Source organism: Pagrus major, chromosome 7 (assembly GCF_040436345.1).
Source record: "Pagrus major chromosome 7, Pma_NU_1.0".
Taxonomy (NCBI): Eukaryota; Metazoa; Chordata; class Actinopteri; order Spariformes; family Sparidae; genus Pagrus; species Pagrus major.
Window position 1 is genome coordinate 28986093 of NC_133221.1, and position 14732 is coordinate 29000824.

General features: G+C 40.6%; 1 protein-coding gene across 1 annotated transcript in view; it reads right to left on the minus strand.

Annotated features, from left to right (window-relative positions):
• Positions 1–701: 701 nt before the first annotated feature.
• Positions 702–14732, minus strand: part of klhdc8b (kelch domain containing 8B) — a 160910-nt gene continuing 146879 nt past the window's right edge. The window contains exon 5 of the mRNA XM_073471139.1: positions 702–898. Coding sequence (XP_073327240.1) covers positions 702–898 — 197 coding nt within the window. The remainder of the gene's footprint in view (positions 899–14732) is intronic.

Genomic DNA, 14732 nt, shown 5'->3' on the forward strand with positions numbered 1-14732 from the left:
AAAATGGATGGGCTTCTGACTAGCAGTTGCTTGCAGTGTGAGTGCACGTTAAGGGCCACTGCTGTTGACACTGTGGTAGCGGTTGCTAGCAGCGGTAACTTTCACACATATACAACACTGCAACAAAAAGAGGAGAACCAAAACAGACATTCACATTCCCAGAACGTTACTGTCGAAAACTAGAACTAAGTGTTGTTTCTAAGGTCATAGAAAAGTGTCCGAGCTTGCTGCAGCAGCAGGGGAGAGCAATGCTGCTGTAGGAGATACAGATATGGCCCTATGTTCCTTTAATATCCAGAAAAGTACCCTGCTTTTATTCTGAAAAATGCTCAACAGTTCAAAGGCGTGTTGTTTCTTCAGACACTGTGTGTGTGTCTGTTTTTTGCTCTTTTTTCCCATCTGATTTCCCCAGTGTAGAAAAGCTGTCAGCAGTCGGATTGAATGTCCTTAATCTTTTTCGTCCAGCTCTGTCACAGACTGTCTCTGCCGCCCCCGTTTGAAAATGCTTGTTGATTGTGAAAAATAGTTTCTTACATCCCCCTGGAGAAGAGGAATCCATCAGTTAGACATAAAGGTAGAAAAGTATCTAAGTGTTATCTGTGGATCCAATTCATGTTTTTTGTCTGTTTATGCACATACATGAATAAAGTATCAATGCCGGTTTGCATTTATTCCTGTTTGTGTTGGTGTGTGCGCATGTGTCACACTGTTTCCGGTAAGCACAGGGCTTCCACAGCATTACTGGGTCCCTGGGCCACTCCACCGATGACAAAGAGCATGCTGGCTGTCTGCAGGAGGGCAGAGGAGCAGCGTGCAGTGGGCATGGGGTCCAGATACTCCCAGCGCCGCTTCACCGGGTTGTAGCTCTCCACTGTGCCCAACGGCGCTGGTTCATTACCTGCAAAAAAAAATGTCAGGTTAGGTTGGTTAGGTTGACAGCAATTACGCTTCCCATTCAGCATCACCCGAAGTCTTTATAAGTCTTTAAAACCCAATTTTGATATTGAACCACTACTGAATACTTAATGTTGACACTGAATGAGCCTTTGAGTCAGGCGCTCCATTGGCTCAATGAGCTCCAGCGCACCATATTAGTATCTCCACATGTGGCAGAGTGAGGAGCACACTTGTCTTACAGCTGCATGAGCCTGTTCTTATCAGAAAAACGACCAAAAATGCAAGCATGTTGTTGTTTGTTGTTAGGCGATGACCTCTAGTGGCTGTAGTGGCTTCAAAGAAGGAAGTGAGGAGAAATAGGATAAAGAATGAAAAGTCTGTATAGGAAGGAGGTCTGGGTGGACAGAGGACTTTCATTCAGGAGAACACTGTTCATGTCCAGTGTATAACCAGAAGTCAACAGTGAGTTTTTTAGTTATTTTAACTCAAACCATGATGTGTTCCTCATCCTAACCCGAAGTGTTTTAACTTTGACGAAGGTCTGGTACGTGTGTCACTGTTATGCTGCAGTGGTCACGTTGTTTTGGTAACAGTGATATATGTCGTTTTTGGAGATGCCGACAATCGTCATAAAGGTATGAGCGTGTGTTGAGCTGAACTTATTTCCACACTTCGTTTTGTCGCTGTGCCACTGGACTACATTTCCCAGTCGGCATTGAAGAAGAACAGCCATTTGTCAGAGCTAATGTTAGCTTGTGTTTTAGCTCGCCCGTCCTTCTTCTCAAAGTGCACTACTGTCACAGGAGTTCTAAATGGCATAACGTACTTGCGTTTGAGGTACTGAACTAGCTCTTTGAATGCCTCGCCTTTTACCACACTGATTGGCAGCGCATCTCCTTGGACCAGCGCATCACACTTTCTACATTCCAGCTCGCAGTGGCGTGACCTTTTTTGGGGAGCCTCAGACATGCCTTTCCTTTCTTTGACACACACATCATTAAAATCTGACACTTCAAGACAATGAATGTGTACTCATCACACCTCTCATCAGCCACTTGTCTTCTAAAGGGAAAACATTTCACCATAAAGTAACACACATATCCTCTCCAGGGCACGTGTGATACACATGAATCTGGACCTTTAGGACTGGAATGAACTTATCAACTCAGTCACACATACACTGAGAGCTAATATTCACACACACGTAAATACCAAATCCAAGCTAACACCTCCTACAGCAATGTGATGAAGAATCCCCATGACTCCGACCCCCCGCTGCCAGTAACACACTAAAATAGTGAACTGAATTTCAATACAATAATTAGAGATATTGTCTGCAGCCATAATGAAAGTTGTTACAGCACAGCATGTAGTAAAATGGAGAACTTGTTTAGTGAAGATTATAAAGATAGTTGTTGCTCAGCACAGGAAACTGGTGTCTTTGTTAAGGCTTGGTGGTTTGGGTGGGGGGTTGAGTATTTGGGGGGGTGTGCATGGGTTTTGGGGGTGTCTTGGTGTTTGGTGTTTCCCCCTTTTGCTTTAATGACTGCATGCACCCGGCCTGGCGTGGGCTCTGCGGGTTGGAGCAGGACCTAGTGGCTTGTGGTATCGTGGTCTTCGGGTGCCCCTGTTGGTGTTTGTTGGGTTCGGGGTGGGCTGTGGCTACGGGGAGGAGCCTGTGGCTTTGTGGTCTTCTGTGGTCTTCAGGTGGATCTTCTGTGGCTTTGGGGTGTGGGGTCGTTGTCCTGCTGTAGCACAGTCAGGTCATATCATGACAGGACTGGGGATTTCCTAGGAGCTCTGCGGGGGCTGCTTGGGAACCTGGGGGGCCGGGTTCGCCAAAAGCGAACCAAATAAACCAGAACTGGCCCAAATCTGGGCCATAGTTCATTTGATTCTGGTGGGCTGGAACTGGCACAGACATGGGCCAGTTTGGATTTATTCGTTTCACACTCGGCTGATATGTGGCCATGCTATGGCCTGCGTGTGGCTCAGATCTGGCAAACAGGAGCGAGTCACTCAAGTGCCATCATTCCACGCGGTATGTGGGCCGGATACAGGTGTCTGGTACAATTTTGCTATCTGGCATAGGTCATTAGCTTTTTTGCAGACTTGTGTGGTCTGTAGCATCTCGGATTTGTACTGTAATCGGAGCAGGAGGGGTGTGTGCTTGGTGCTGGGCTATCCTGAGATCCATGTGTGGGATCAGGCTTTCCGCTTGGATTTTTTGGCCTTCATTGTCATTTGTGTTAGAGATACTAGATAAAAGTATCTGCATTTTGAATTTTTATTTACAGCATATTGATTTTAAATTTCAATTTGTACATCAGTGGATTTAGCATGTGTTCTTTTCTGACACCAAGAGGTTTGATAACAAAATACTAACCACGAAACCAGGAGGCTCGTTGAAGCCTTTAGATTTCCGACATGTTAAGTCTCACTAAGGATTTCTCTCCTTTCAAGGGTCTGCTGTGATCTCCTCTCCCTCCGTTTCTCTTTCCCTCCCCCACTCACCCTCTCTCACCTCAGGTGCAATGCTCACTGTCATTATACATCAGCCAGCACTAAGTTGTTGCCGTTTCCATGGAGACCCACATCACAGCAAGTCCCCAAATGATATGGACTGGTGAGTGCATGGTGTGTGTGTATGTGTGTGTGTCTAAGGAGGACTATTATCATCATTTTGTTGGAAGAACAAAGTGACAGTGCCGAGTCGGCCTTTTCAAAGCTGCTCGGGCCTCGGCTCCTTTATCATTTTTTATGAAGACACAAATTCGTACCAACATCCCTGACTGCACACACACACACACACATGGAGCATAAAGACATAGTCCTGCTGCTGTTGGTGCTCAAAGGCTTCTGTTGTTGCTTTGATTCATGTCCAGCAGACGCCACGTCTCCTTTTGACCTCCATCCTTCCCTGCTGTTATCTCCTCTGACTCTTCTTGCCCTTTTTCCATTAAGCTCATTCTTCATTCTTTTTTTAATCTTTATCTTTCTCAATCTTATCTATTTGTAATACTTTCTTAGAAAACCTACTCATCTATCCTCCATCTCCTTTGTTCACCTCAACTATTCTTCCTCCAGTCCTCCCCACCTCGACTCTCCTGCTCTCATTTCGGCTGCACTTCTCTCCTCTTTGATGCCTCTCGTCTCAAATTGTCTTCCTTTCTGCTTCTGTCACCCGTCCAACTCTCAAACTCTGCCTTCTTACTGTTTGCCAGTCACACACAGAATACACACAATCTACAGCACAGCAGTTTAGTGCATGGTTCACTGGTGCTTCATGCTAACAGAGCTTTAACACAGTTGCATCAGTCTGTGATGATCAGTGTGTTCCAGAAGTAAGCTTAGACATTCCCTCATCCTCCCTCAAAGGTCATATTGATAACATTTTTATGTAGACAAATAATTTTTTTTTAAATAATACATCTACAGAGCTTGTAGAAATCTGTCATGGTTTGAGTTTTTGGTTTGGTTACTTCCTGTTTTATTTTGTAGATCTCTCCCCATGTGTCATGTTTCACTTTCCACATCCTCCTTTTTACTGCTTTCCCCAAATTTTTCTGTGAACACGTGTCTCATTAGTTAATCACTCCCCGTTTTTTATGGAACTTGGAGAAAAATTACCAATTCCAATTTGGAAACTTTGGCAAGACCCGCATAGCCCGAGTTCGCCGACATATACACAGATGACATCACGGCAGTGTGGCGGCACATAGTGAACAATTAGTTTTTACCTCTTCATCAATTTTAGTGGAAGTCGGTAATACCAACTTGGAAATTCCAACTTCCGACTTGCAATGGAACACACCATTAAAGCCAGTGTTCTCACCTCACTCTTCACTGGTTCGTCTGTTTTGCTCCTGTGTGTCTCACCTGTCCCGTGTTCTACTTGTGTCTACCTGGTTTTTCCCCGAGTCTTTCACTCGTTCATTTCTGTTTTGTTCCCTGAGTTTTGACTGCCTTGCTTTTTGGACTGCCTTTTGCAGACTTTACTTTGCCTGCCTTTGTTGCTTAGCTTTTGGATTTTGTTTTTTTGGACTTCAGTTTTTCAGTTTTCATAAAGTATCCTTTCCATTTGGGTCCTCACCATTTTGCATCCGTGACAGAAAGGTGCAGAATAAAAGTATCTCTCTCCCTTAAAAATATTATGATTGTAAATTAAGAATTTTAAAACTGTTGTTGGGTCCAAAATGATTGTTTTGTACATGTCTCTGTAAGAATTCCGATATTTGGTTCGAGCATCTAACAAGGTTTGTGAATACTGTTGGTATCATGTGGTATCTTTGTTCTGTCAGCATAAAGAGTCCTGGTAGTTGCCAGTTTGTGGACATTTTTTTTAAAATGGCGTGTAAGTGTACAGTATGCATAGTGGCTTAGCGTTAGCTAGCTATTGATAGTATTGTTAAGCCAGCGTTAGCAATGTTTGTTAGTGCAACAAACTGCCAACCACTTGAGGGGGCAGATGATTCAACATCAACAGACAACAGTGGTGTTTTGACATATGCAATGTTTGCATGTTATCAATAACCTTTAACTTCTTCATCATAAGTTAGAGATGCTTTCCAAATCCAGACTACACAGTACGTGGTGTTTCATTTAAAAAAATTAAGTATTCTCCAAAAACTTGTCGCATAGCATACAAACTAAAACTATTCCCTGGAATAGAGGAGCTGCAGCTGGAAAAAAAATCAAAACTTATGTTGATGATGGTGAAACAGCTCCACCCTGATGATGTCATCAAATTTATCTTGGGATCTTGACCCTCACATGGGGGGGGTAACACGTTACAAAGTATGTACTCAGATTACTTTTTTACAGTAATAATTAAGCGTTAGTTTTGCAATTCAAGTAACCCGTTAATTACACTTTCAAATAAGTAATTGTCACAGTTCACAACAGGGGGCAGGCATGTTGAAAACAAAAAGCGAGCTCTAACAATCTGATGTCAAATGTGAAATTTGAAAAGCAAAGTACCAAAAGACAGGCAAAGGAAAGTCCAAGAATAAAAACTAAAGAGAAATACAAAACTGAGTACAATCCAGAGAATCCTGAGGAAAAGATCAGGAACACACAAGGACCAGTGAACAGGCACAGGAGACGCATGAACAGTGGGAGACAGTTGGAACAGGGCAGTGCTAACGAGGCTGATGTGAGACAGGTGTGGGCAGAAAATCCTGCTGGGGAGGAGCACAGGGTGGAAAAGAACACTGGGAACACAGGTGAGCAGGAAGTCGAGAGTGACAACAAGACACAAGAGGATATAACTACAAAATAAAAGAGGAAATAACTAATCAAAACCATGACAGTAATCCATTACTGGAAGAATTTTAAACTTAATTTCCTCTTGTTGCCAGAATAAATCCCAGATGCACTTGCAATGTTTCTGTTTGTCTCCTAATTCTTAGCAGGCAGTACACCTTTGGGTGTGTGAGTGCAGTTGTGTTGTGTCAGTGTGCAGGTGTAACTCAGCTCTCTGGATGGCCAGAGCATAGAGGGCAGCCTCTGGTTCATTAGTTGCCTGTTGAAACATGATGGACTGTAGACTACACCAGCCTGTGTGTCCACAGAGGCAGCTGCTGAAGCTGTACGTCTCAGTTAAGTTCACTGTCTGGTCGTCAGAAGCAGAAAGGTTGCACACCTACCTGTCAGGTCAGTTTCTGTTTACTTCATGTTCCTCAAATAATTCAGCCTTTTTCATTGCTGTTGAATTGCTTAAAAATAAATGCTGTTTGAACTTGTTCGCCTGTATGCCTCTCTGTGCCCACTTGATTTTATGTTTTGTAATCAAACATGAAAGATTAATAAAGACCTGTGAAAGGATTCCTGTTATTATTACCCTGCAGAAGATCAGATTATGGGCTGCAGAATATCAATGTCAGTATAGTTTATCTATAAAAAGCAGTTGTCAGCAACCTTTTCTATCAAAAGAGCTATTTTTGCCCTCGTGCCTGCCCAAAACTTCTGCCTAGTGATGAAAGTAACATAGGCTAAAAAGTCCAAATTTGCTTATCAGGATTATAATAGTCCTTAATGAGCATTCATTCATATGTGGCGACACTGCACTGGGCTATTTGTGCTATAAAGCATGTGATTTTTGCATGTCCACGACAATAACACCATGTTTTGGTGCATTATGAAACTATTGAATTAGCCTACAATAAAGAAAACAGTTTTCATCTTTGTTATTTTTATTGGAGGAACACTTGTGATGTGAAGAACATATCCACTAACATGTCGGCCTACTTTAAATAGAGAAGCAATACAGAACTATATGCAGCCTACTTGAGTCCTCCCCATGTTTGTGAACATGAATTGAATAAAAAGTAGCCTACTTTGATAAAAAATAAAATGTATAGCGACAGCTTTAAAAACAGACAAAGTGTGAGGTAACCCTCTTCTTTTTTTTCCCTCAGCCACGTACAGCAATTAACCCCAGCCTGAGGATAAAACACAACTATATCAGCAGTACAGTTACAATCAGAGAATGTAAGAATCACTCTACAACAGTTTAAAAAAACAAACTGTTTTAAATTAATTTAATGTTTTTATTTTTTGTCAAAGCCACACTGAGCGACTGCAGAGGGGCAAAAGAGCAACAGGTTGCTAAGCCCTGATATATACTGTAGGGAGACGTCCTCCTCCGGTCAACGAATCACAAAGAGGTGACTTCAGAACATATCATGTGTCTGAAATGCCTGCCAGACTTCTGAGACTTCCGTCTCTGACAAAAAAAAAAGCATCTCTTCTTTGATGGATTTATTCTTTGAGTGTTTTTGAACACAAAATAAAAAGCTTAGAAATTAGCCCGGTTACATTCCAAGGCAGTGACATCAAGATAAACCTTGATGTTGATTTTTTAAAAAGATTCTTGTTAATATTTTCATCTTGAGGAGAATTATTACCTTCATGCTCCTTCAGAATTGACTATGTGCCTTTGAAGCTCCATGTCCTCATTGTATCCCTGTGACATGTCCCAGTCGACTCTCAGAGTCAAAGATCTATCAGAGACCTGCTTTTAATCAGTGACAAGTTAAAGATGGGAGCAGACCTTTATATTATTGAAACCTAGAAGACTAGACATCCCACACAAGCTATTTCCACCATCATAACAGACTATGATTAGAGGTGCGAGGTTAGTTAACCCCCGAAATACACAAAAAACATGACTTTTCATGTCTTCCTGTTATGAAAACAGAAACGGACATTCAAACATAAGTTTGTGTTAAAGTCTCAGAAACGCAGGGAAAAAGGCTGACTTCAGATGTCCTGCTGGATGGAGAGACAAAGGCCAAATAGACCAAACTGCACTCAAAAAATAATTCAGGGGACCTGTTACCACCACTTAATTAAATGCATGGTTGCAAGATAAAAATTCTAATTTATTGATTTAGATAAACCTTATAAGTTGCAAACGTTATTTTGATGAGTTGTGTTGACACAATAATGTTGGTGACTACAACAACTTAAAATTGTGTGTAATTTAAACCCAATTTTCTGTGTTGATTGATTGAAAACAAAATTTAAGTTGTAGTAACTTAATAAAATTGGCTTGAAAACTTAATTTTTCCCCTCCCCCACTTCACAAGCCTGGACAAGTTCAGACAGTTAGCCTGTGTTAGAGGACCTGGAGGCTGAACAAATACAATGGATGTTTTCAAAGTGAGTATCATTTCATTTACAAATACATTCTACTTAAGCAATGAATTTGGGCATACTCTGAATTGTGATGTGACTCGTGACTCATAGTGGACTCGTGTACGAAGGTGAGGCTACACCTGCTAATGCTGTTGATGAAATATGTTGTACTACTACACGTAGCTAACGCTAGTCATATTTAGCAGTTTAATTTGGACATCCTACCCTTTAGTTTAGCATAACAGAGGATTCATTTGACACATCTGCTCTGCTAGAGAGGGCTTTTCATTTGGCCGTGGGGAGGAAAAACATAATTAAATTTTTCATTTGCATAGATAGCCTTGTAGTTTTACTGTAGGCAAATTGTCGTTTGATAAAAATTTGCAGCATTTGGACTGTGGATTTTTCTGTGAGAGGAATAAAAGTACCAAAGGTGGAGTGTTTCTTTTTTGTCGTTCTTGCTAATTTCATCTAGTGTTGCTTTATAAATCTGTAAAACCTCCAGAAAGAGATGTTAGATATGATATTTGTACTGTTAACTATTCGGGATTTTGGTTACTATTGGGATACAACTTAAATGTTTGTATTTTTCCTGGTCTCAAAGGGCTGCATTACTTTTTTTCTAATGATGTCATAATGTGTAAAATATTGTTAATGTGATTCTGTCAGTATAACGCAGAGCTACGTTTATCTACCTGACGCTAAGACTTTTCATCAACATGATGAATGCAATGATACTATGTCATTTTTTTCCCTTCTTTTTCTTAAATAGCACAATACAATTGAAATACGCAGAGAAGTAGCCATTCGCTGCCTTGTCGTCTACCTTGGAGAGAAGGAAGAGGACCTTTTCAAGGAGTCTGGTGTAACTAATTCACCTTGAAAAGAAAATTAAATCCACACTGGACAGTTATTAAATAACATGGCAATTACAGGCATGTGTTATCTTACCATTATCATGTTTTACAATACAATAATTTTTTCTCATATTTATTGATACAGCCTATTTAGGCCATTTGAGTAATTCTGCGTGTGTGTGTTTGTGTGTGAGGGTTAAAACAAAATAAATAATGCTCCATTGATCAACTGAATTCACTAAGAGTGATGGTCTCAAATGCCAGCAGTAATCATTCATTATCTCTTACACACTAACCTATCCTTTTATTTGCTTTACAAGGACACAGAAGAGTTTGAGGCAGGCCTTGATAGGCAAATGATGAAGATTGCCATCATCGGTGACCGGTCCACCCCAGGATCTGTCCACAGGATGGGAACCATTGTGGTTGAGGGAACCAAAATCCTGGAAGGAAAGGATATCCGAACGTGCCGCGCTTTGCTGATCGGCATAATGTGCTCTGAATCTGAGCTATCGCAAGGAACTTAAATGTACTTCTGAAGTGTTTCAGAAGCTGTTCCTTGAGCTTAATGGACTGAAAGCCAGTGCAACAGTTATTTATTTTACAGATTTTGCACATTTGGTTTATGTTTGATGTGATGGCATAATTGAGTATGTTTACTACTTAATTTCACAAGGCAATATGGTCAATTTGTTTATTCAGACTTTGTGGGCCATTTGCATGTGTTTTTTTTCAAGATTGAAATATTGTGTGTTCAAATATACAACAACTGCAGTTCAAAATAAAAAAAGTTCATCGTCTCAACACTTTTGTTGTTACATGAATTTCTTAAAAGCTGCATTAACAATACCATGAAAAAGCTAAAAAGTAATGAATATAATGTCATTGGAGCAACTTTTTTTAACAGTTGTCATCTTAAAAATGTCTGGTCATTACTATGGTAATTAAGTACATTACACTTAAATAAATCATTTAAATAATGTTGAAAAATTAGTTGGAACAACTTTTCAAAATGTGTTTGAGTAATCAACTTAGTGAATTCCCCTAACTCAATATAGTACGTTGGTGTAACAATTGTATTAGAAGTTGTCATAACTCAAAAAGATCAATGCAAACTGTTGCCTTAATTTTCTTCGTTGAGGCAAGACATTTGTTTTTAGAGTGTGTGTAGAGAGAGATGGAGGTGAGTGAACCTCGCTGAGTGAGATGAACTTCAAGTGAACTGTGGCTCTGCACTGAGATCTGATGAACTGGATTATAAAATAATACTCTCTCCACACCATTTATCCTTTACTCACTGTTTTTGAACATAGCCAAAACGACAGCGGCTCACCAAACTTAATCTCTTTAATCCTGACAAAAAAACAACTGTCATCACAATTCTGGCCAAGATATCTCATATTAGCTCAGTCACTTTTTATTTGAAATTCGACACAAACACAAGCAACATCAAGTGTTCAGTCTAGTCTGACTCAGCTCAGCTTCAGCTGGCCCGTTGCCAGAAACTCATAAAAATGCCATCGATAAGTTAGCAAGATTTAAAAGCAAGGACATGCGGCCCATTGTTATAGTCTCAGGAGAGGGGTGTCAGGATCTATGGTGAAGAAGTTGCACCGCAATCTCAACACAAACTCTATGACGCCTTCACATAGACTATACGAAAGGATGAGATACTCTTACCACGGACAGATGACATGGCTGGCTACACATCCTTACAGGTTGTGTACAGGTAGGTACACCTTTTTATTATTATCATTATTATGATGATGGGTTAATACAGCTGTTACACATACAGCTGCGTGGTGCATGGGTATTTGTATTAATGTGCACAAATTTTGTGCCATTTAAAATTGGTCCAAACTTGATTTTTGGAAAAAGTGACAGCCCTAGTGATGCTATGCAAGTGAGGTAAAGTCAGGAGATGGTGCTGTGACTTTCAGGTGAGTGGTGTGGCAGCAGGCATACAGAAAGCTTAAGGCTGCATCCAAATGTCCGGACTTCACCACACTTGCAGACTCGTGGACTTTGCAGATGCGTCTGTAGGAAGTCCAGGATCCTTGAGGGCTGTCCAAACTCACATTTAATCCAGTCCACAATGGCCCTCAAGCGAGGGCCCAGTCCGCAAATCCAAAAGGTAGAAATATGGATTCAGCCTACGTTCACCACTGAGATTCAAAGGGTGCATTGGATGTATGTTACAGTGAATAGAGCATGCTAAATGAGTGTAGCAGCAGCCTCGAGTTAGCTGCCTGAACAAGCTTCATTCATTAATCTGAACGAAAACAACCTGAGATCATCAGAAGATTAAGAACATTGAGACAATTAAACACTGCTCACACTGTACGATTCAACACCAGCTTGAACAGACTGCAACTGACTTTGTGTAACTTCGTCTGATCCGTCATAATTCTTTATCATAACTTTAACTGGCCGTATGAAAATAATGTGTCCCTGCTTTAAGTGAATTATTTACGAGAAATCTGGTGTATTTCTCTGAATAGCTATGTCCCAGACAACATTTGTTGTCGCAGTCGGTCTCTTTAGAATTTGCAGCTTCAAAATGAATTTTATCCTCTTTCTCTATTTTTCAGTGTCTGAAGCCATCAAGTGCTCATTTTCTGTCTTTTTCATTCACCTCTCTCTGACCTCCCGTTGCTTCTGTTTTCAGAGAGCGAGACAATGGCACAGCACGTCAGGTCAAACAGAAGCCACAACAAATCTGCGGCGGAGTCTGTGCTAATGTTTGATCTGTGCTGTAAACAGGGTCATTACATGCCCTCTTTTCAGCACTTATCATATTGTAGCAGGTAATAGACGACACTCATCCTCGAGCTTCCTGCCTTCTTCAGCCAGCTGTTTGTGACTAATGTTTGTGGAGTATAAGAGTATAAGTTTTCAGTGGTCAAAGTGTCGTTCAGCATGACACACAGGCAGCTACTCTTACTCTGTGGATGTTTTGTGAATACACAATGTTTTAAACTCTAAATTAAAACCAATTTAAATATCAATTTTAGCCTGTCATTCTGTAATGATATCTGTGGAAACTTGTGCATCTCTGTTATTTACAAGCCTTGGCATGGTGAACGTTGTGATGTCCCTTTGCATTAACACAGAATGGCAGAATTACCCAGCACCAGCTGTAAATGGGGATATGAAAACACAGGGATTTGCCTGTTGATTTTGTGGTTTAAGCCACATTAAGTTGATACATTGTGTTGTTTCTGGCTTGCAGGCTTACTTTCATAATATCATCCAATATAATAGGCTTAAAATGTTTCATAAGGGAATGAGTTATGTCAGAGATGATCATGTTAAAACCAAGTTCAAAAGGTTGAGAGGCAGAGATGAAGTATGAATGCCTGAAGTTTGAAGAGAATGTTAATGCACAGTGTGTACGTGAGCAGCTAGGTGTTACATATCAAAACATTTGACCAGTCCTGCTTCATGCATTTAAGCACCATCTCCAAAATCAAAGCAATACTGTCACAAACCGACCTGGAAAAAATGATTCATGCACTGATCTTTCTTCGACTGGACTACTGTAACTCCCTCCTGTCCGGCATCACCCAGAGGTCTCTCTCCCGTTTCGTAAGAACGCAGCAGCTCGGCTTCTAGCTGAAGAGACAACACTGCATCACTCCTGTTCTCCCTACTCTTCCATGGCTCCCTGTCCATTTTTGGAATTGATTTTAAGATTTTGCTGATTACTTTTAAAGCTTGTCTGGGTCTTGCCCCGAGATACATAGTAGAAATGATGACCCCATATGAGCCTGTTAGCAGCCTTAGACCAGGGTGGGGCCCTTCTGGTCGTTTCCAAGTCGAGGCTCAAAACTAAAGGTGAGAGCGCTTTTACCGTCAGGGCCCCACGACTTTGGAATGAACAACCTGAGGCTCGCAGAATGAGACATTTTTTTAAATCACTTCTTAAAACCCATTTTAACAGACTTACTTTTAGAGAAGTCAACCTTTATAAATTGATTTTTCGTCTTTCTATCTTTTTATTCCTTCTACTGCTCTTAGTCTGTTTATTTGTTTTTAATTCCTCTCATCTGATGTCTTTTTCTTACTGTCCTTTACTGCTTTTATTTGCTTATTTTTATCTATTTATTATCTTTACTGCTCTGAATCATTTTATTTGTTCTTAATTCCTCTGTTGTGATGTCGTCTTCTTAACGTCCTTGATTTGACTTTTTACCTGTGATTTTGCCTGTTTATCGCTTTTATTCCTTTAAATTGTAATTACTCATATTTACTTTTTGTGTTTTTACAGTTTCTGTTCTGCCTTTTGTTTTAACTCGCCTTAGACTCAGCTTCTTTGTGTTTGCGATGGACTGATAGAGGACGTGTAGGTGGAGCTGATGAAGACTGTAACAGGAGTCAATCCAAACATCCACAGAGAAATGCACAGGGACAGTCACACACATATTGACAATCACAGCGTGGCTTCTTTATGTGCGTGCATTTTTACATTTTACACTAAGGTACTGAAGCACAGCGGAGCAATGAAGAAAAACAATGCAGCTTTAAAAGCCACACTAATGTGTTATGACATCTGTGAACTCCCCCAGGGCACCTTTTGAATTCCTAATGCCATGTACAGTATGAGCTACCAAAATAAAAGCCTTTATAAGAGAAAAGTGCTTTGGGTTAGTTTTTCTTTACAGCTCCTCAAGTCTGAGAAAAAACAAAATAAAACCATCATTTGACCACACAGAAAGAGGTCACTACCAGAGAACTGTAAGCAGAGGGGAGGCATCTGGTTTCTAGGTTTTTAACTTTGTAAAGTCATTCTAATTAAAAATAATCTAGTTCAGCCTCGTCTACTTCTTTTTACATTATTACCTCCGCCAAGGAGGTTTGTTTTCACCTGTGTCCATTTGGTTGGTTGGTTGGTTGGTTGGTTTGTCCACATGATTACACAAAAACTACTGAACAGATTTCCACTAAACCTGAATGGAGGATGGCTCTCAGAATGAACCCCATTATCGTTTGGTGTGGATCCAGATAAAGAGGCAGGTCAAAGATTTTTTTGCTCACTTTCTTTAACATTGTGACATACAAGAGGAAGTTTTTCTTCATTTTGTGCCTTGGTAGAGGTACAGTATGTGCTCTGTTGAGGGCTTCTGGTTGATACTTAGTTTTAAAGTTAAACCTTCATCTGTTCAGGAAATGTCACTGAAATTAGGATCCGTTAGGGGAGACCTGAGAACAAATGACTGTACTGTCTTTGCAATAAGACAATTAATTCAAATGCTTTGTTGGAAAATAGAGGGCCTAGTATCAGCCGTCAACCATCCAGGAGTGATGAATCTGTGTCAGCAGAATCAAAATGTTGTG